Source organism: Chlamydotis macqueenii, chromosome 3 (genome assembly GCF_036417535.1).
Source record: "Chlamydotis macqueenii isolate bChlMac1 chromosome 3, bChlMac1.mat, whole genome shotgun sequence".
Classification (NCBI taxonomy): domain Eukaryota; kingdom Metazoa; phylum Chordata; class Aves; order Otidiformes; family Otididae; genus Chlamydotis; species Chlamydotis macqueenii.
The window spans coordinates 113,563,187-113,582,484 of NC_141558.1; the positions used below are offsets into that span (position 1 = coordinate 113,563,187).

General features: G+C 61.2%; 2 protein-coding genes across 2 annotated transcripts; both read right to left on the reverse strand.

Moving 5' to 3' along the window:
• Nucleotides 1–1,587: 1,587 nt before the first annotated feature.
• Nucleotides 1,588–8,690, reverse strand: LOC147601422 (maestro heat-like repeat-containing protein family member 7). Its single transcript, XM_086744652.1, has 19 exons — nt 8,573–8,690; nt 7,982–8,061; nt 7,653–7,778; nt 7,435–7,514; nt 7,199–7,319; nt 6,805–6,894; nt 6,492–6,596; nt 5,910–6,105; nt 5,241–5,338; nt 4,975–5,124; nt 4,632–4,780; nt 4,268–4,412; nt 4,006–4,143; nt 3,624–3,800; nt 2,868–3,023; nt 2,598–2,699; nt 2,190–2,292; nt 1,812–1,871; nt 1,588–1,724 (listed from the first exon to the last, which is right to left on the reverse strand). The coding sequence occupies exons 1-19, from the start codon at nt 8,688–8,690 to the stop codon at nt 1,588–1,590; spliced, it is 2,331 nt and encodes a 776-aa protein (XP_086600778.1).
• Nucleotides 8,691–11,132: 2,442 nt separating this feature from the next.
• Nucleotides 11,133–14,623, reverse strand: LOC147601423 (maestro heat-like repeat-containing protein family member 7). Its single transcript, XM_086744653.1, has 10 exons — nt 14,519–14,623; nt 14,176–14,324; nt 13,812–13,956; nt 13,550–13,687; nt 13,169–13,345; nt 12,413–12,568; nt 12,143–12,244; nt 11,735–11,837; nt 11,357–11,416; nt 11,133–11,269 (listed from the first exon to the last, which is right to left on the reverse strand). Exons 1-10 carry the CDS (start codon nt 14,603–14,605, stop codon nt 11,133–11,135), a joined length of 1,254 nt encoding a protein of 417 aa, XP_086600779.1. The 5' UTR covers nt 14,606–14,623.
• Between the last annotated feature and the right edge of the window lie 4,675 nt (nt 14,624–19,298).

The following is a 19,298-nucleotide window of genomic DNA, read 5'->3' on the forward strand; positions in this document are numbered from 1 at the left end:
GTGGGGGCTTTGGGCTGAAGGGGGGAGGACGGACCCAGCAGGATACGGCTCTAAGGGCCGCACTGCTGGGCACGCTGGCAGCTGTAGCCTTGCATTCCAGCCCTTCCTGGCAGCCCCCTGGGTCGGAAGGGGAAGCTGGGAGCGGTCCTCTTCTGACAGAGCCCCGCTGTGCCGCCACGTTGGTCCACAGGCCGTGCCGCCATGTTGGTCCGCAGGCCGTGCCAGGCGCTGTCGTCCTGGTGCTGTTGCCTCGGCGTGCCTGTTCCACGGAGGCAGCCCAAGGAACCCCCACACAGCCCTAGGGAACCTGGAACAGCCCCTCTCTGCCCCTTCTCTGACTGCTGGAGCCGTGCCCTGCAGCCGCTGCCCAGCGTGACCACGCTCAGGCACCTTCAGGCCTCTGCTCTGCGCGAGCTGGCTGGGTGTGGGGGCCGGGGCTGCCTGGTTGAGGACAAGTGGAGAGAACTGGGGACGGGATGGGAAAGAGGTGGATAAGGTCTGTCACCACACTCGGGAATCAAACTCCTTCACACCACTGTAGCAGTAAGAAACAGGCATTCTTTATTGCGGCGTCGGATGCGTGGGGGATCCTTCCACCTAGCGTGCACCTGTGTCTACAAATCCAAACGGAATATGTTCAGTAACTTCACACGGAATCAGCAGCAATTCCCAGAATATTGATACATAGTCATGAGTTTTGCTCCATCCTCCAGGCCTGCCTTTGTTCTACCATCCCTCTTAATCCCCCCACATATGCCTGGCTAACTTTTAACAGACAGAATAATAACTTTTCCTGACAATCCCAAAACTACGAGTTCTCCCTAAGGGTTAAGACATTACATAGCAAGTCCAGCCTATGTGACTGCAGTGACATAGGTAGCGCAAACTGCCTAATATTTCTGTCATTTTCAAAAATCATGCTGTTCTCCAATTACATTGCTGAATCATCCTATGTCATGTAACATTTCCCTCCCTTTGAGACTTATTTACGCTCATTTTTAAGAATTCTCCTCTACTTAGAACTAATCTCTGTGATCGGTAAAACAAAAGGTATCATTAGCACTACTTCTAAAATGCCTTTAATAGATTCTGTGTTCTGATATGATTTTGTATGATTTATTAACAATGAGAGAGTGTTAACTCTCAAGGTCCTGTTTCTTTAGAAATCCATTGTTTCTGTTCTGGAGACGGTGCTTCCTTGACTCTCGGATAATGAATCCAAGAATCAATACCTTCAAATCTAAGGGCTGTAGGTGTTCCTAGAAGCACCTGATATGGTTCTTTCCATTCTTGTTGAAGAGGTTCTGAGTCACAAGTTTTCAGGTACACGTGATCTCCTGGTTGAAAGCGGTGAACTGGGGAATCTAAAGAAAGAGCCTGTGTGACGGTTACCTATCTTTATAAAGCATTTGGAGTTCTTCTGAGGGATATCAACTACAATTTCATTTCATTATGCCCAGCCTGACGCTGTCTGCTCAGCACGCTCAGGGCGCTACGCATCGGAAGGACACCGTGGGTTTGTGCTCTTCTTCCAGTTTTATTCAGAAGTTTGGTTTGCCTTCTGAGAAAGAGGCAGCGCTGCCCGGCTTAGCAGCGCCAGCAGCAGAGCAATTGCGGGGTGCGTCCTGATGTTTGCTGCACGCTTTGGGAGCTCAGGATGAGGATGGTCTGAGTTGCCAGGGAAAAGACGGAGATTTCACTGTCATTCTTCAAGGTGTGAAGGGCTGCAACAGAGAGAGACAGAGCTGAGATGAACCCCTGCGTCTGCAGAGACCCCCAGGCATCCCCTCCAGACCGTGCTCTCTACTCACCCCTGCAGATCTCCGACACCTTCTCCCGGCTTTGGTCCCTCAGGGTGCGAGCGGCAAGCCCTAGGCACAGAGCTTCGTCAGAGCTCCCGCTCCTCAGCGTGCTCCCCGCAGCACAGTCCCCAGCCCTGCCAGCTGGGCTGCACGGCCTCCTCCCCCTCGTCAGGGCTGACCCCAGGGAAGACCACTACCCAAGGGGGCCTGGAGCGAGCAAGGCAGCCACCAAGCCCACCTGCGTGGGCAGGGCTGGGAGAGGGAGGCCAAGGGGCTGCACGGGGCCGCCGGGGCTCTGGCAGACACAGGGCTGCTCCTTGCTGCCAGTGCAGCAGCAGGGACTGGGGCCAGGCTGCCAAAAGAGGCACCCCGGGGGCAGTGGCTCACCCAAGAACCTGACGGCCGTCTCCCGCAAGCTGGCCTGAGTGTCCTTCAGGTACGGCAGGCTCTGACGACAGTAGTCTTCAGCCCTGCTCCTGTCCCGCGCCAGCTGCAGAGAGCGCAAGGGTACGGGCATGTCACGGCCCCTCCCCACTCGGCCACAGCAGTGCCTCCTCCCGCACCCCCAAGCATTGCTGAGACCCCTCCATCCTGCGTTTTGCAGGGAGGGGAGAGGAGCCCGGAGAAGAGCCCCTGGGGCCTCTGCTCTTCAGGACAGGGATCAAGGATGTGGCTGCAGGCTGTGGACTCCGGGCTGGAGCCAGGCAGGCGACGCACAGCTGCAGAGCCCGCAGCCCAGACGCGGGGGGCAGCCCTCGTGCAGCCTGGGCGCAGGGGCTTGGGGGTTGTGCTCACCAAGCACTCTCCAATCCTCCACGTCTGCTGGGTCTGCAGCAGCTGTCTGAGCTCCTGCCACTTGAGCAGCTCTGCTGCAGCAAGGAGGGCTTCCCTGGAGACCTGCAGAGCAGCAGAAGCTGCGAGATGGCACCACGGCCTGGGGAAGGAGACCTGCTGTCCCCCTCCCCTTGGCTTTGTTCCTGGGCTGATCCCGCCCTTAGGAAGCTGGGCCGTGCCCTGGCTCAAACACCTGGGGATCTCATCTCTGCGTAGCTTGGAAATCTGTACCTTGGCCACGCTCTGCACTTGGTCACGCATGTGAAAGAAGAGTGGGAGCAGGCCCATTCGTGCTGTCGTCTTCATCTGTCTCCTGTTCTTCCTCAGCACAATCTGCATGAGCTTTCCAAAGAGGCTGATGGAGAGCTCTCTCAGCGGCATGAACTCCTGGGAGGGAGAAGCACAGTAGCACTTCAGCAACACGAGCGCTCTGCCCACGGTGAGGAGAAGCGTTAGCATGGCTGATGTGAGGGGAGATGCTTTGGGGTCGGCTTCTGCACGCTGGAATTGTGCGCCAAACCTGCAGCTGCGGCTGAATGGCCCCTGGCCCGTGAAAGGCCTCTCAAGAGAGTTCCCTCAGGCAGCGGCTGTGCCTCCAAGTGCTCCCCCCAGCCACCCAGCGTTCCCCAGCAGCTGCACCAGCCATGCTAGGGAAGAGGTCCCCGCAGCCGGGCTCAGGAGGAGGTCCTGGGCAATACCTCCGCGGCATGCACCGCTGCCTCAGCCTCAGCCCCTTTGCCGCGGTGTCTGCGGACAACATGTGGTGTCCTGCCCGGCAGCGCAGCTCGGGGAGCCGTGGGGGCTCTGGGGGCAGCTGTGAGGGAGAAGCTGGGCTGGGCTGCAGAACCCAGAAGCCATCCCACAAGAGCCGGGGGCAGAAAGGAGAAGGAGACCCTGCTTGGAGTGCTGCCCGCAGGGCTGGGCTGCAGGGCAGCTGTCATTGCCCCGTGCCCCTCTCTGGGGCTCAGGCTCCCGCATCAGCCTTACGTGGTCAAAGAGGGGCAGGAGCTTCTCCGCCAGCTGCAAAGCGATGCGGCTGGCCTCCTCCTTCTTCAGCTGACCCATCACATTTTGGAAGACCACCAGGGCCTTCCTCTTGATATCTTCATAGGCATCCTGCAGAACCTCCAGCATGTCTGGCAGGATGACCTGAATTCTTCTTGCCTGTGTGAAAAAGAGAGTCAGCATTCCTGTGACAAGGTCCGTGCCTGGAAAGTTCCCCAGGCTGCCACCAGGCCCCACCGCGGCAGGGAGGGCCTTTGGAGCAGTCACCCCACCGCCTGACTGCCAGCCAAGGCCAACCACCGCCTCACCCCCTGCCCCAGCCCCCGGCTGCCAACATGGCTCCCCTTGATGACGCCCTGCTCACCATGTCAGCTCTCTCCGACAATGTGATGACGCCTGTGAGCACCAGTGAGATCATCTCCAGGCTGGAATGCCTCAGAAACCTCCAGGCTTTGTGCATTGTCTGCAAGTCCTGGCCTTCCAAGTCATCGGAGGCCAGCAGCTGAAAGAACCCCAGCAGAAAGTCAGCGGCCGGCAGAGCCGCTGAGGCTCCCCACAGCGTGCAGCTCCTGGTTCCCAGCGTCAGGTGAGGACAAAGGGCACCAAGGCTTTTTCTGGTAACTCACAGCCAAGCAAAGGAGGCAGGTTTGCTCTGAGGAAGTGTCAAAGAGGCTGTTCTGGGCGTGCTGGAGTTGGAGGAACAGCTCCTTCAAGATGTTATCCAGCGTCTGGGGTGTGGAGAACATGAGCTCCCACATGGCCCGGGCAGTGCTGCAAGCCAGAGCGCTCTGTCAGCCGGGCTGCCTCGGCCACAGCAGCACGGCCTGCGACAGGCGGGCGGGACGCAGACCCTGCCCCTGGGTTGGGACGCCCCAGGCAGCAGGAGAGGGCTGAGGTGGTGGTGTTCCCGGTGGGGCTGTCAGCCAGAGAGTCCCCGGGCCCCTCTCCCCACAGGGAACAAGCCCTCAGGGGGCTTGTCAGGGCCAGCACCTGTCTCCTCGCATCTCCAGCATGGTCCTGACTGCCTCCCCAGGGTCCCTGTTAGCCATCAGGAGGAGCAGCGACTCCACGCTCTGCCGGGCTGGTGCCGTGCTGATGCCTGTCAGGTTTCTGTGGATGCAGCTCAGGATCTTTGGCACCTGGAGGGGACGCAGGTGAGGATGGTGCTGCCACTGGGCTGCAGCCATTTCCTCAGCTACCCTTCCCATCCCTCTCTGCTGCCTTCAGGTGCCTTCTGGTGCCTGAGACAGCTGGGTTTGGGAGGGAGGGAGGGAGGGAGCAAGAAGGCCTGACAGGGCTCAAGGGCAGGGCAATCCAGCCAGCGGCCACTTACATCCGTCAGCCAGAAGTCAGGGTCTCCCGTAACCACATCCATCATGCTGCCGGCCAGCTCCCTGTCAAAGGTGCTGTAGTCTCTCATGGCCTCAATGATTGTGAGGACGATGTCTGCCCTCTCTTCGGGCTGGAGGTATTTTCCAAAGGCCTGTGGGCGGGAGGCAGGGAGTGAAGACGTGCCACCTCCAGTCTGGGTGCCTTTGCTCACACGAGTGCCGTCCTGATGCCACGGAGAAGTGTTCCAGCAAGGGGGAAGCTCACTACCTTGGTAATGTGCCTGGCGTCGGGCGAAGAGCGCAAGGAGGTGATCTCAGCTTCCCAGTCCTCTTGGAGCTGTGCACGATCCTCTGGCAGTGTCGTGCCTAAAGAGCAGGGCAAAGACAGAAGAGTCGGCAAGACACAGCAGCTTAGGCAGCAAGCTTCCCAAATCCGGAAAAGAGCGTGGAACTAGGAATGGCTGAGGAGACAGGTTATGATCCACAGTCGCGGAGGAGGTGCTGGATAGCGGTGTAAACTGAAGGTTGACCTGCCTCCAGTGTACCTATGCGAAGGCTCCTGGCCTGGGAAACTCCAAGGACCTAGAGCTCTGCAGGCAGTCCCACAGTTAAAGCATGGTTGGAATAATGGTGCCATGACAGGAGGGGCGGCTCGCGTGGCGGGCGCGTTGCGAGGCAGGGCTGTGAGCTCTTCAGGAGAGATGGGGAAGACGTGGATTGGGGCTGCCTCCTGGCTGAAGGAGCAGCTCAGCTCCACGGGACAATGAGCAGTGTGGGAGAGAGCGTGTGGGTCGGGAGCAGAGGAGAGGCAGTGCTGGTGACGTGGTGGTGCCTCCAGCAAGCGCAAGAGCAGTCCGTGGCAATGGCCAGGAAGAGAAGCAGATGTCTCGGGTGATGTCAGTCTGCGCAGGGATGCTGCTGCCACAGCTTCTCTTACATTGTTGCTGACGCTTGAACACGAGGAGGGAACAAAGAGCGTCCAAAGCGGGACAGCTGGTCTTTCCTCCCTGGCAGGAAAGTAGGAGGAGGTGTCCCAGCAGCTGTCCGAGGACTGGGATCTGGATGTCTCCGTAGAAGGCACATCTGTCCTCATCTTGAGCAGCCTGGGCAAGGGAGGCAGAAGAGCAGAATTGCTGAGGTCAGAGCCCGGAAGCCAAGAGTGTGCTCAGAGCTGGGTGCAGGCGCGTCAGAGCTTTGCAGGGCCCCACGGGCCCCAGCTCCCAAAGCAGCTAGCTGGGCGGCAGCCCCACGCAGGGAGAGCTGCCGGGCCTGCGCTTGCACCACGCTCCTTGCCGTTCTCGTACGACACTGGCCCGGGAGCAGAGCTGGCTCCTGGCAGAGAGGGGGCTGGGGAGAGAAGCCCGTGGGGAAGGGAGGGAGCAAGACCCCCGCTTCAGCGCAGAGGAGGCGGAGCGCTGAAACCTGTGCCCAGGCTTGCCTTGCGGGCACCTGGGAGCTGCAGGCTGCACCGCTGTGCGGGCACGGAAGAGGGTCTGACTGGCAGGTGCCTGGTCCTTACCTCCAGTGAGGAACAGTTGGCCAGCAAATGGCCCAGCTTCCTAATCCTCTCCACGGCCCTCTCCCGCACCTCTGGTCTCTCGCAGTCCGTGAAGAACAGGAGCATCTGGGGCGAGAGGAGAGAAGCTGCTGGTGAGCCCTGGCAGCAGACACCCACTCCAGCACAAGCAGCGCGGCTCAGCTCCTGAGCTGGACTCGCACAGTCCATGGCGGCTTCCTCTGCTCTCGAGCAAAGGTGCGGACCGTCCACTCAAGAGTGGCCAATCCCTTCCCTGCAGGGTGAGGAACAGCCCCGCTCTTTGCACGTGCCAGACCTGAAAGATACTCTGCAGCTCCTCGCTGACTCTGGAGGCGGGAGCGCTGAGCACCAATGCCTCCAGCATCTTGTCCATGGCACTCAGGTTCTGCAAAGAAGACAAAGAGCTGTGGCCATGATTGTGCTGTCCCTCCCACTGCCAGAGCCAAGGGAGGACTCCTGCGCTGAGTCGCGGTGCCCGGGAGAGACCCCGGGACAGACAACCTGTTGCAGGCAGAGCAGCCTGCGCCACTGGACGTGGCCAGGCCCAGGGGAAGGGGACGAAGGGCTGAGGGTGGGAAAGCAAAGCCGAGAGCCTGGCCTGCCTTGGATCTCTGGTGATATGGCAGCACAGGGTGGCCAGGGAGCAGCCCCGAGGGACTGGGGGCTCCTGGAGCTCACTCAGCACTTGCCTTGAAGTAGAGGCGTGTTTCCAGGCTGTGCATTTCCTCTGCTGGAGGAAGCCAGAAGACAGTGGAGAAGCAGGCTTGTAGGAGGCCTATCTCTTTGCCGTCCAGCACCGACTCCACTGAGCTGCAAAGAGGGAGAGGGGCCAGTGGGACACTGGTGCTGGGAGCGGAGCCTGGAGGCCTCGTGCAGGTGAACACGGAGCTGTGGGACAGGGTCCCCAGGAGGAATGGGCAGGTACCTCAATGCGGCGATGGCACGCATGGCTTTCTGCCGCACCGCCGTTTGCATTTTGTCCCTGGGCTCCTCTGTCAGCAGCACCTGCAGAGCACAAGTGGGATGGGCCCTGGCAGCTGGCAGCACCCAGTGCCAGCAGACCCTCGCCCTGCGCAGGCGCTGTCCCCACAGGGTGCCTGTGCCGGCAAAGCCCTTCCGCAGAGCCGTGGGGTTTCCCCTTACCCAGATGTTCTCTGGCAGCTGGTATGTGTGGCAGAAGAAATCCAGGCCCTGGAACAAGTCGTGCCGCTTGGCGGTTCTGCACAGAACGCAGATGCAGTTCAGGAACACCATCTGCTGGCCCTCCTCCTGGCAGCCGGGGGACAGAGAGAGAAACGGGGAGCGTGAGGCAGGGGACAGGCGGCCAGCGGGACCGGAGCACCGGGGGCGCAGTGCCGTGTGGGAGAGCTGGGAGAAGCAGCTCTGCCCAGCCAGCACAGCTCCAGCAGCCCGGCAGCAGAGCCCCTGTCAGCAGAGGCTGGCAGAGCCGCAGGTGAAATGGGCACAGTTACCTGCTGGGGGCTGGTGACAAAGGCGTGGATGAAATCCACAGTTTCCTGTTGCACTGCGTAGACAGGCAACCAGCTGTCACCTAAGGAAGGAGGAGAGCAGGGAGGGTGTGGAGAAGGGCCGGTGGCAGGAGAGAGCAGAGGAAGGAAATCTGCCCTGTGTGCAGCCGCCTGCCCACTCCCCTGGCCCAGTGTTCCCGTGCGTGCCAGGGCTGGAGGGTGCCCGGCAGCCGGGCTGCCATGCTGGAGCACAGCGTGGCGGGGAAAGCCCCCAGTGCCATCGGCTGAGGACATCCCTTGCAGGTGGGCAGGAAAGGTCCCCGTCCCACAGCATGGCTGCCTCCTGCCAGCCCAGCTGCCTCCGGCTGCCTGTGCCCGGAGCAGGAGCTGGGTCCCCTCTGCTCTCTCCCTCTTTGGGAGAGGCTGTGCTGGGGCCAGCTGCCAGCCCTGAGCATCCCTGTCATTCACGCAGAATCATGCCCCCCGCCCGCGGGATCCCCGCTGCCCATGTGCGTGGATACGTGATGGTGGCGTCGAGCAGGGTGCGCTCGCTGGCCCCAGCCCTGCCCCGACCAAGAGGGGCCCCTCACTCACCGATCTCCAGTGGCTCAACCATGGACACCTCGTCAGGCTGCCCCAGGGAGCCGCTCTCTTGGGAAGTCCAGTCTTCCTGCCAGGACTCCGTGGGGCAGCTGGGAATGCTCTCTGCCATCCTGCGGGATGGAGGAAAGGGCTAGGAGGGGGGTTGTGGGGGAAGGATTGGCGAGAGGCCTCAGCTGCGCTTGCGGGCTCCTCGCTAGCTCCACGCGCTCCTGGCCTGTCCTGTCGCTGTCCTGCCGGACACTGAGGGCTGGGGGCACAGCCGCGCTGACCGTATGCAGTGGGGTGGGGTGTCAGAATGGGGAGGTCACAAAGGGTCTCACTGTGACACGCTGCCCGGGCCGGGAGGGGCAGTGTTCTATGGGGTGCAGTGGGCCGGCTCAGCCCTCGGGCACCTGGGTGCTCTCAGGGTGCCCCCAGTCCACCGTTTTCCCTCACATCCCCTAGGACCTCCCTGTTGCCCTCCGCGGCGTCCCAGAGCCCCATGTTCAGACACGAACAGGGGCGGCGTGCCCCCACAACATCCCTTTGCTTTTGGCGCACTGCAGAGCCCTGCCTCTCCCCCTCGACGACATTAAAGCTGGAAGATTCACTGCAGCCTGGTTTTTGTCGCTTCACTCTTCTCTCCCCCTCGCCAAAGAGGAAGAGCTCCTGCAGAAAAGGGGAAAAGGAAAATGAAACGTCTTCCACTGAGTTTGCCCTTTGAGGACTGGGAAGCTCCCAGACATGGAGATTCCGGTCTCACTGGCTTGCTTCTCCGTCTGGCTTGTGATCGTGATGGAGACCAGCCTCTTACAGTCAGAGCCTTTCCCTGGCTCTGAACATCTCTTCCAGCACGGGCCCACCCAGGACCCCTCCTGGGGCCTTCGTTGCAGCCCAGAGCCCTGGCGCTGCCCCGGGGGTGGCTGTGTGGTAGCGCCGGGGCGGAGGAGGCCTGGGCCGGTGTGGCAGGGTGGCTGCGGCCTCAGTGGGGGCTTTGGGCTGAAGGGGGGAGGACGGACCCAGCAGGATACGGCTCTAAGGGCCGCACTGCTGGGCACGCTGGCAGCTGTAGCCTTGCATTCCAGCCCTTCCTGGCAGCCCCCTGGGTCGGAAGGGGAAGCTGGGAGCTGTCCTCTTCTGACAGAGCCCCGCTGTGCCGCCACGTTGGTCCACAGGCCGTGCCGCCATGTTGGTCCGCAGGCTGTGCCAGGCGCTGTCGTCCTGGTGCTGTTGCCTCGGCGTGCCTGTTCCACGGAGGCAGCCCAAGGAACCCCCACACAGCCCTAGGGAACCTGGAACAGCCCCTCTCTGCCCCTTCTCTGACTGCTCGAGCCGTGCCCTGCAGCCGCTGCCCAGCGTGACCACGCTCAGGCACCTTCAGGCCTCTGCTCTGCGCGAGCTGGCTGGGTGTGGGGGCCGGGGCTGCCTGGTTGAGGACAAGTGGAGAGAACTGGAGACAGGATGGGAAAGAGGTGGATAAGGTCTGTCACCACACTCGGCAATCAAACTCCTTCACACCACTGTAGCAGTAAGAAACAGGCATTCTTTATTGCGGCGCCGGATGCGTGGGGGATCCTTCCACCTAGCGTGCACCTGTGTCTACAAATCCAAACGGAATATGTTCAGTAACTTCACACGGAATCAGCAGCAATTCCCAGAATATTGATACATAGTCATGAGTTTTGCTCCATCCTCCAGGCCTGCCTTTGTTCTACCATCCCTCTTAATCCCCCCACATATGCCTGGCTAACTTTTAACAGACAGAATAATAACTTTTCCTGACAATCCCAAAACTACGAGTTCTCCCTAAGGGTTAAGACATTACATAGCAAGTCCAGCCTATGTGACTGCAGTGACATAGGTAGCGCAAACTGCCTAATATTTCTGTCATTTTCAAAAATCATACTGTTCTCCAATTATATTGCTGAATCATCCTATGTCATGTAACATTTCCCTCCCTTTGAGACTTATTTACGCTCATTTTTAAGAATTCTCCTCTACTTCGAACTAATCTCTGTGATCGGTAAAACAAAAGGTATCATTAGCACTACTTCTAAAATGCCTTTAATAGATTGTGTGTTCTGATATGATTTTGTATAATTTATTAACAATGAGAGAGTGTTAACTCTCAAGGTCCTGTTTCTTTAGAAATCCATTGTTTCTGTTCTGGAGACGGTGCTTCCTTGACTCTCGGATAATGAATCCAAGAATCAATACCTTCAAATTTAAGGGCTGTAGGTGTTCCTAGAAGCACCTGATATGGTTCTTTCCATTCTTGTTGAAGAGGTTCTGAGTCACAAGTTTTCAGGTACACGTGATCTCCTGGTTGAAAGCGGTGAACTGGGGAATCTAAAGAAAGAGCCTGTGTGACGGTTACCTATCTTTTTAAAGCTTTTGGAGTTCTTCTGAGGGATATCAACTACAATTTCATTTCATTATGCCCAGCCTGACGCTGTCTGCTCAGCACGCTCAGGGCGCTACGCATCGGAAGGACACCGTGGGTTTGTGCTCTTCTTCCAGTTTTATTCAGAAGTTTGGTTTGCCTTCTGAGAAAGAGGCAGCGCTGCCCGGCTTAGCAGCGCCAGCAGCAGAGCACTTGCGGGGCGCGTCCTGATGTTTGCTGCACGCTTTGGGAGCTCAGGATGAGGATGGTCTGAGTTGCCAGGGAAAAGACGGAGATTTCACTGTCATTCTTCAAGGTGTGAAGGGCTGTGATAGAGAGACACAGAGCTGAGATGAACCCCTGCGTCTGCAGAGACCCCCAGGCATCCCCTCCAGACCGTGCTCTCTACTCACCCCTGCAGATCTCCGACACCTTCTCCCGGCTTTGGTCCCTCAGGGTGCGAGCGGCAAGCCCTAGGCACAGAGCTTCGTCAGAGCTCCCGCTCCCCAGCGTGCTCCCCGCAGCACAGTCCCCAGCCCTGCCAGCTGGGCTGCACGGCCTCCTCCCCCTCGTCAGGGCTGACCCCAGGGAAGACCACTACCCAAGGGGGCCTGGAGCGAGCAAGGCAGCCACCAAGCCCACCTGCGTGGGCAGGGCTGGGAGAGGGAGGCCAAGGGGCTGCACGGGGCCGCCGGGGCTCTGGCAGACACAGGGCTGCTCCTTGCTGCCAGTGCAGCAGCAGGGACTGGGGCCAGGCTGCCAAAAGAGGCACCCCGGGGGCAGTGGCTCACCCAAGAACCTGACGGCCGTCTCCCGCAAGCTGGCCTGAGTGTCCTTCAGGTACGGCAGGCTCTGACGACAGTAGTCTTCAGCCCTGCTCCTGTCCCGCGCCAGCTGCAGAGAGCGCAAGGGTACGGGCATGTCACGGCCCCTCCCCACTCGGCCACAGCAGTGCCTCCTCCCGCACCCCCAAGCATTGCTGAGACCCCTCCATCCCGCGTTTTGCAGGGAGGGGAGAGGAGCCCGGAGAAGAGCCCCTGGGGGCTCTGCTCTTCAGGACAGGGATCAAGGATGTGGCTGCAGGCTGTGGACTCCGGGCTGGAGCCAGGCAGGCGACGCACAGCTGCAGAGCCCGCAGCCCAGACGCGGGGGGCAGCCCTCGTGCAGCCTGGGCCCAGGGGCTTGGGGGTTGTGCTCACCAAGCACTCTCCAATCCTCCACGTCTGCTGGGTCTGCAGCAGCTGTCTGAGCTCCTGCCACTTGAGCAGCTCTGCTGCAGCAAGGAGGGCTTCCCTGGAGACCTGCAGAGCAGCAGAAGCTGCGAGATGGCACCACGGCCTGGGGAAGGAGACCTGCTGTCCCCCTCCCCTTGGCTTTGTTCCTGGGCTGATCCCGCCCTTAGGAAGCTGGGCCGTGCCCTGGCTCAAACACCTGGGGATCTCATCTCTGCGTAGCTTGGAAATCTGTACCTTGGCCACGCTCTGCACTTGGTCACGCATGTGAAAGAAGAGTGGGAGCAGGCCCATTCGTGCTGTCGTCTTCATCTGTCTCCTGTTCTTCCTCAGCACAATCTGCATGAGCTTTCCAAAGAGGCTGATGGAGAGCTCTCTCAGCGGCATGAACTCCTGGGAGGGAGAAGCACAGTAGCACTTCAGCAACACGAGCGCTCTGCCCACGGTGAGGAGAAGCGTTAGCATGGCTGATGTGAGGGGAGATGCTTTGGGGTCGGCTTCTGCACGCTGGAATTGTGCGCCAAACCTGCAGCTGCGGCTGAATGGCCCCTGGCCCGTGAAAGGCCTCTCAAGAGAGTTCCCTCAGGCAGTGGCTGTGCCTCCAAGTGCTCCCCCCAGCCACCCAGCGTTCCCCAGCAGCTGCACCAGCCATGCTAGGGAAGAGCTCCCCGCAGCCGGGCTCAGGAGGAGGTCCTGGGCAATACCTCCACGGCATGCACCGCTGGCTCAGCCTCAGCCCCTTTGCCGCGGTGTCTGCGGACAACATGTGGTGTCCTGCCCGGCAGCACAGATCGGGGAGCCGTGGGGGCTCTGGGGGCAGCTGTGAGGGAGAAGCTGGGCTGGGCTGCAGAACCCAGAAGCCATCCCACAAGAGCCGGGGGCAGAAAGGAGAAGGAGACCCTGCTTGGAGTGCTGCCCCCAGGGCTGGGCTGCAGGGCAGCTGTCATTGCCCCGTGCCCCTCTCTGGGGCTCAGGCTCCCGCATCAGCCTTACGTGGTCAAAGAGGGGCAGGAGCTTCTCCGCCAGCTGCAAAGCGATGCGGCTGGCCTCCTCCTTCTTCAGCTGACCCATCACATTTTGGAAGACCACCAGGGCCTTCCTCTTGATATCTTCATAGGCATCCTGCAGAACCTCCAGCATGTCTGGCAGGATGACCTGAATTCTTCTTGCCTGTGTGAAAAAGAGAGTCAGCATTCCTGTGACAAGGTCCGTGCCTGGAAAGTTCCCCAGGCTGCCACCAGGCCCCACCGCAGCAGGGAGGGCCTTTGGAGCAGTCACCCCACCGCCTGACTGCCAGCCAAGGCCAACCACCGCCTCACCCCTGCCCCAGCCCCCGGCTGCCAACATGGCTCCCCTTGATGACGCCCTGCTCACCATGTCAGCTCTCTCCGACAATGTGATGACGCCTGTGAGCACCAGTGAGATCATCTCCAGGCTGGAATGCCTCAGAAACCTCCAGGCTTTGTGCATTGTCTGCAAGTCCTGGCCTTCCAAGTCATCGGAGGCCAGCAGCTGAAAGAACCCCGGCAGAAAGTCAGCGGCCGGCAGAGCCGCTGAGGCTCCCCACAGCGTGCAGCTCCTGGTTCCCAGCGTCAGGTGAGGACAAAGGGCACCAAGGCTTTTTCTGGTAACTCACAGCCAAGCAAAGGAGGCAGGTTTGCTCTGAGGAAGTGTCAAAGAGGCTGTTCTGGGCGTGCTGGAGTTGGAGGAACAGCTCCTTCAAGATGTTATCCAGCGTCTGGGGTGTGGAGAACATGAGCTCCCACATGGCCCGGGCAGTGCTGCAAGCCAGAGCGCTCTGTCAGCCGGGCTGCCTCGGCCACAGCAGCACGGCCTGGGACAGCCGGGTGGGACGCAGACCCTGCCCCTGGGTTGGGACGCCCCGGGCAGCAGGAGAGGGCTGAGGTGGTGGTGTTCCCGGTGGGGCTGTCAGCCAGAGAGTCCCCGGGCCCCTCTCCACACAGGGAACAAGCCCTCAGGGGGCTTGTCAGGGCCAGCACCTGTCTCCTCGCATCTCCAGCATGGTCCTGACTGCCTCCCCAGGGTCCCTGTTAGCCATCAGGAGGAGCAGCGACTCCACGCTCTGCCGGGCTGGTGCCGTGCTGATGCCTGTCAGGTTTCTGTGGATGCAGCTCAGGATCTTTGGCACCTGGAGGGGACGCAGGTGAGGATGGTGCTGCCACTGGGCTGCAGCCATTTCCTCAGCTGCCCTTCCCATCCCTCTCTGCTGCCTTCAGGTGCCTTCTGGTGCCCGAGAGAGCTGGGTTTGGGAGGGAGGGAGGGAGGGAGCAAGAAGGCCTGACAGGGCTCAAGGGCAGGGCAATCCAGCCAGCGGCCACTTACATCCGTCAGCCAGAAGTCAGGGTCTCCCGTAACCACATCCATCATGCTGCCGGCCAGCTCCCTGTCAAAGGTGCTGTAGTCTCTCATGGCCTCAATGATTGTGAGGACGATGTCTGCCCTCTCTTCGGGCTGGAGGTATTTTCCAAAGGCCTGTGGGCGGGAGGCAGGGAGTGAAGACATGCCACCTCCAGTCTGGGTGCCTTTGCTCACACGAGTGCCGTCCTGATGCCACGGAGAAGTGTTCCAGCAAGGGGGAAGCTCACTACCTTGGTAATGTGCCTGGCGTCGGGCGAAGAGCGCAAGGAGGTGATCTCAGCTTCCCAGTCCCCTTGGAGCTGTGCACGATCCTCTGGCAGTGTCGTGCCTAAAGAGCAGGGCAAAGGCAGAAGAGTCGGCAAGACACAGCAGCTTAGGCAGCAAGCTTCCCAAATCCGGAAAAGAGCTTGGAACTAGGAATGGCTGAGGAGACAGGTTATGATCCACAGTCGCGGAGGAGGTGCTGGATAGCGGTGTAAACTGAAGGTTGACCTGCCTCCAGTGTACCTATGCGAAGGCTCCTGGCCTGGGAAACTCCAAGGACCTAGAGCTCTGCAGGCAGTCCCACAGTTAAAGCATGGTTGGAATAATGGTGCCATGACAGGAGGGGCGGCTCGCGTGGCGGGCGTGTTGCGAGGCAGGGCTGTGAGCTCTTCAGGAGAGACGGGGAAGACGTGAATTGGGGCTGCCTCCTGGCTGAAGGAGCAGCTCAGCTCCACGGGACGATGAGCAGCGTGGGAGAGAGCGTGTGGGTCGGGAGCAGAGGAGAGGCAGTGCTGGTGACGTGGTGGTGCCTCCAGCAAGCGCAAGAGCAGTCCGTGGCAATGGCCAGGAAGAGAAGCAGACGTCTCGGGTGATGTCAGTGTGCGCAGGGATGCTGCTGCCACAGCTTCTCTTACATTGTTGCTGACGCTTGAACACGAGGAGGGAACAAAGAGCGTCCAAAGCGAGACGGCTGGTCTTTCCTTCCTGGCAGGAAAGCAGGAGGAGGTGTCCCAGCAGCTGTCCAAGGACTGGGATCTGGATGTCTCCGTAGAAGGCACATCTGTCCTCATCTTGAGCAGCCTGGGCAAGGGAGGCAGAAGAGCAGAATTGCTGAGGTGAGAGCCCGGAAGCCAAGAGTGTGCTCAGAGCTGGGTGCAGGCGCGTCAGAGCTTTGCAGGGCCCCACAGGCCCCAGCTCCCAAAGCAGCTAGCTGGGCGGCAGCCCCACGCAGGGAGAGCTGCCGGGCCTGCGCTTGCACCACGCTCCTTGCCGTTCTCGTGCGACACTGGCCCGGGAGCAGAGCTGGCTCCTGGCAGAGAGGGGGCTGGGGAGAGAAGCCCGTGGGGAAGGGAGGGAGCAAGACCCCCGCTTCAGCGCAGAGGAGGCGGAGCGCCGAAACCTGTGCCCAGGCTTGCCTTGCGGGCACCTGGGAGCTGCAGGCTGCACCGCTGTGCGGGCACGGAAGAGGGTCTGACTGGCAGGTGCCTGGTCCTTACCTCCAGTGAGGAACAGTTGGCCAGCAAATGGCCCAGCTTCCTAATCCTCTCCACGGCCCTCTCCCGCACCTCTGGTCTCTCGCAGTCCGTGAAGAACAGGAGCATCTGGGGCGAGAGGAGAGAAGCTGCTGGTGAGCCCTGGCAGCAGACACCCGCTCCAGCACAAGCAGCGCGGCTCAGCTCCTGAGCTGGACTCGCACAGTCCATGGCGGCTTCCTCTGCTCTCGAGCAAAGGTGCGGACCGTCCACTCAAGAGTGGCCAATCCCTTCCCTGCAGGGTGAGGAACAGCCCCGCTCTTTGCACGTGCCAGACCTGAAAGATACTCTGCAGCTCCTCGCTGACTCTGGAGGCGGGAGCGCTGAGCACCAATGCCTCCAGCATCTTGTCCATGGCACGCAGGTTCTGCAAGGAAGACAAAGAGCTGTGGCCATGATTGTGCTGTCCCTCCCACTGCCAGAGCCAAGGGAGGACTCCTGCGCTGAGTCGCGGTGCCCGGGAGAGACCCCGGGACAGACAACCTGTTGCAGGCAGAGCAGCCTGCGCCACTGGACGTGGCCAGGCCCAGGGGAAGGGGACGAAGGGCTGAGGGTGGGAAAGCAAAGCCGAGAGCCTGGCCTGCCTTGGATCTCTGGTGATATGGCAGCACAGGGTGGCCAGGGAGCAGCCCCGAGGGACTGGGGGCTCCTGGAGCTCACTCAGCACTTGCCTTGAAGTAGAGGCGTGTTTCCAGGCTGTGCATTTCCTCTGCTGGAGGAAGCCAGAAGACAGTGGAGAAGCAGGCTTGTAGGAGGCCTGTCTCTTTGCCGTCCAGCACCGTCTCCACTGAGCTGCAAAGAGGGAGAGGGGCCAGTGGGACACTGGTGCTGGGAGCGGAGCCTGGAGGCCTCGTGCAGGTGAACACGGAGCTGTGGGACAGGGTCCCCAGGAGGGATGGGCAGGTACCTCAATGCGGCGATGGCACGCATGGCTTTCTGCCGCACCGCCGTTTGCATTTTGTCCCTGGGCTCCTCTGTCAGCAGCACCTGCAGAGCACAAGTGGGATGGGCCCTGGCAGCTGGCAGCACCCAGTGCCAGCAGACCCTCGCCCTGCGCAGGCGCTGTCCCCACAGGGTGCCTGTGCCGGCAAAGCCCTTCCGCAGAGCCGTGGGGTTTCCCCTTACCCAGATGCTCTCTGGCAGCTGGTATGTGTGGCAGAAGAAATCCAGGCCCTGGAACAAGTCGTGCCGCTTGGCGGTTCTGCACAGAACGCAGATGCAGTTCAGGAACACCATCTGCTGGCCCTCCTCCTGGCAGCCGGGGGACAGAGAGAGAAACGGGGAGCGTGAGGCGGGGGACAGGCGGCCAGCGGGACCGGAGCACCGGGGGCGCAGTGCCGTGTGGGAGAGCTGGGAGAAGCAGCTCTGCCCAGCCAGCACAGCTCCAGCAGCCCGGCAGCAGAGCCCCTGTCAGCAGAGGCTGGCAGAGCCGCAGGTGGAATGGGCACGGTTACCTGCTGGGGGCTGGTGACAAAGGTGTGGATGAAGTCCACAGTTTCCTGTTGCACTGCGTAGACAGGCAACCAGCTGTCATCTAAGGAAGGAGGAGAGCAGGGAGGGTGTGGAGAAGGGCCGGTGGCAGGAGAGAGCAGAGGAAGGAAATCTGCCCTGCGTGCAGCCGCCTGCCCACTCCCCTGGCCCAGTGTTCCCGTGCGTGCCAGGGCTGGAGGGTGCCCGGCAGCCGGGCTGCCATGCTGGAGCACAGCGTGGCGGGGAAAGCCCCCAGTGCCATCGGCTGAGGACATCCCTTGCAGGTGGGCAGGAAAGGTCCCCGTCCCACAGCATGGCTGCCTCCTGCCAGCCCAGCTGCCTCCGGCTGCCTGTGCCCGGAGCAGGAGCTGGGTCCCCTCTGCTCTCTCCCTCTTTGGGAGAGGCTGTGCTGGGGCCAGCTGCCAGCCCTGAGCATCCCTGTCATTCACGCAGAATCATGCCCCCCGCCCGCGGGATCCCCGCTGCCCATGTGCGTGGATACGTGATGGTGGCGTCGAGCAGGGTGCGCTCGCTGGCCCCAGCCCTGCCCCGACCAAGAGGGGCCCCTCACTCACCGATCTCCAGTGGCTCAACCATGGACGCCTCGTCAGGCTGCCCCAGGGAGCCGCTCTCTTGGGAAGTCCAGTCTTCCTGCCAGGACTCCGTGGGGCAGCTGGGAATGCTCTCTGCCATCCTGCGGGATGGAGGAAAGGGCTAGGAGGGAGGTTGTGGGGGAAGGATTGGCGAGAGGCCTCAGCTGCGCTTGCGGGCTCCTCGCTAGCTCCACGCGCTCCTGGCCTGTCCTGTCGCTGTCCTGCCGGACACTGAGGGCTGGGGGCACAGCCGCGCTGACCGTATGCAGTGGGGTGGGGTGTCAGAATGGGGAGGTCACAAAGGGTCTCACTGTGACACGCTGCCCGGGCCGGGAGGGGCAGTGTTCTATGGGGTGCAGTGGGCCGGCTCAGCCCTCGGGCACCTGGGTGCTCTCAGGGTGCCCCCAGTCCACCGTTTTCCCTCACATCCCCTAGGACCTCCCTGTTGCCCTCCGCGGCGTCCCAGAGCCCCATGTTCAGACATGAACAGGGGCGGCGTGCCCCCACAACATCCCTTTGCTTTTGGCGCACTGCAGAGCCCTGCCTCTCCCCCTCGACGACATTAAAGCTGGAAGATTCACTGCAGCCTGGTTTTTGTCGCTTCACTCTTCTCTCCCCCTCGCCAAAGAGGAAGAGCTCCTGCAGAAAAGGGGAAAAGGAAAATGAAACGTCTTCCACTGAGTTTGCCCTTTGAGGACTGGGAAGCTCCCAGACATGGAGATTCCGGTCTCACTGGCTTGCTTCTCCGTCTGGCTTGTGATCGTGATGGAGACCAGCCTCTTACAGTCAGAGCCTTTCCCTGGCTCTGAACATCTCTTCCAGCACGGGCCCACCCAGGACCCCTCCTGGGGCCTTCGTTGCAGCCCAGAGCCCTGGCGCTGCCCCGGGGGTGGCTGTGTGGTAGCGCCGGGGCGGAGGAGGCCTGGGCCGGTGTGGCAGGGTGGCTGCGGCCTCAGTGGGGGCTTTGGGCTGAAGGGGGGAGGACGGACCCAGCAGGATACGGCTCTAAGGGCCGCACTGCTGGGCACGCTGGCAGCTGTAGCCTTGCATTCCAGCCCTTCCTGGCAGCCCCCTGGGTCGGAAGGGGAAGCTGGGAGCGGTCCTCTTCTGACAGAGCCCCGCTGTGCCGCCACGTTGGTCCACAGGCCGTGCCGCCATGTTGGT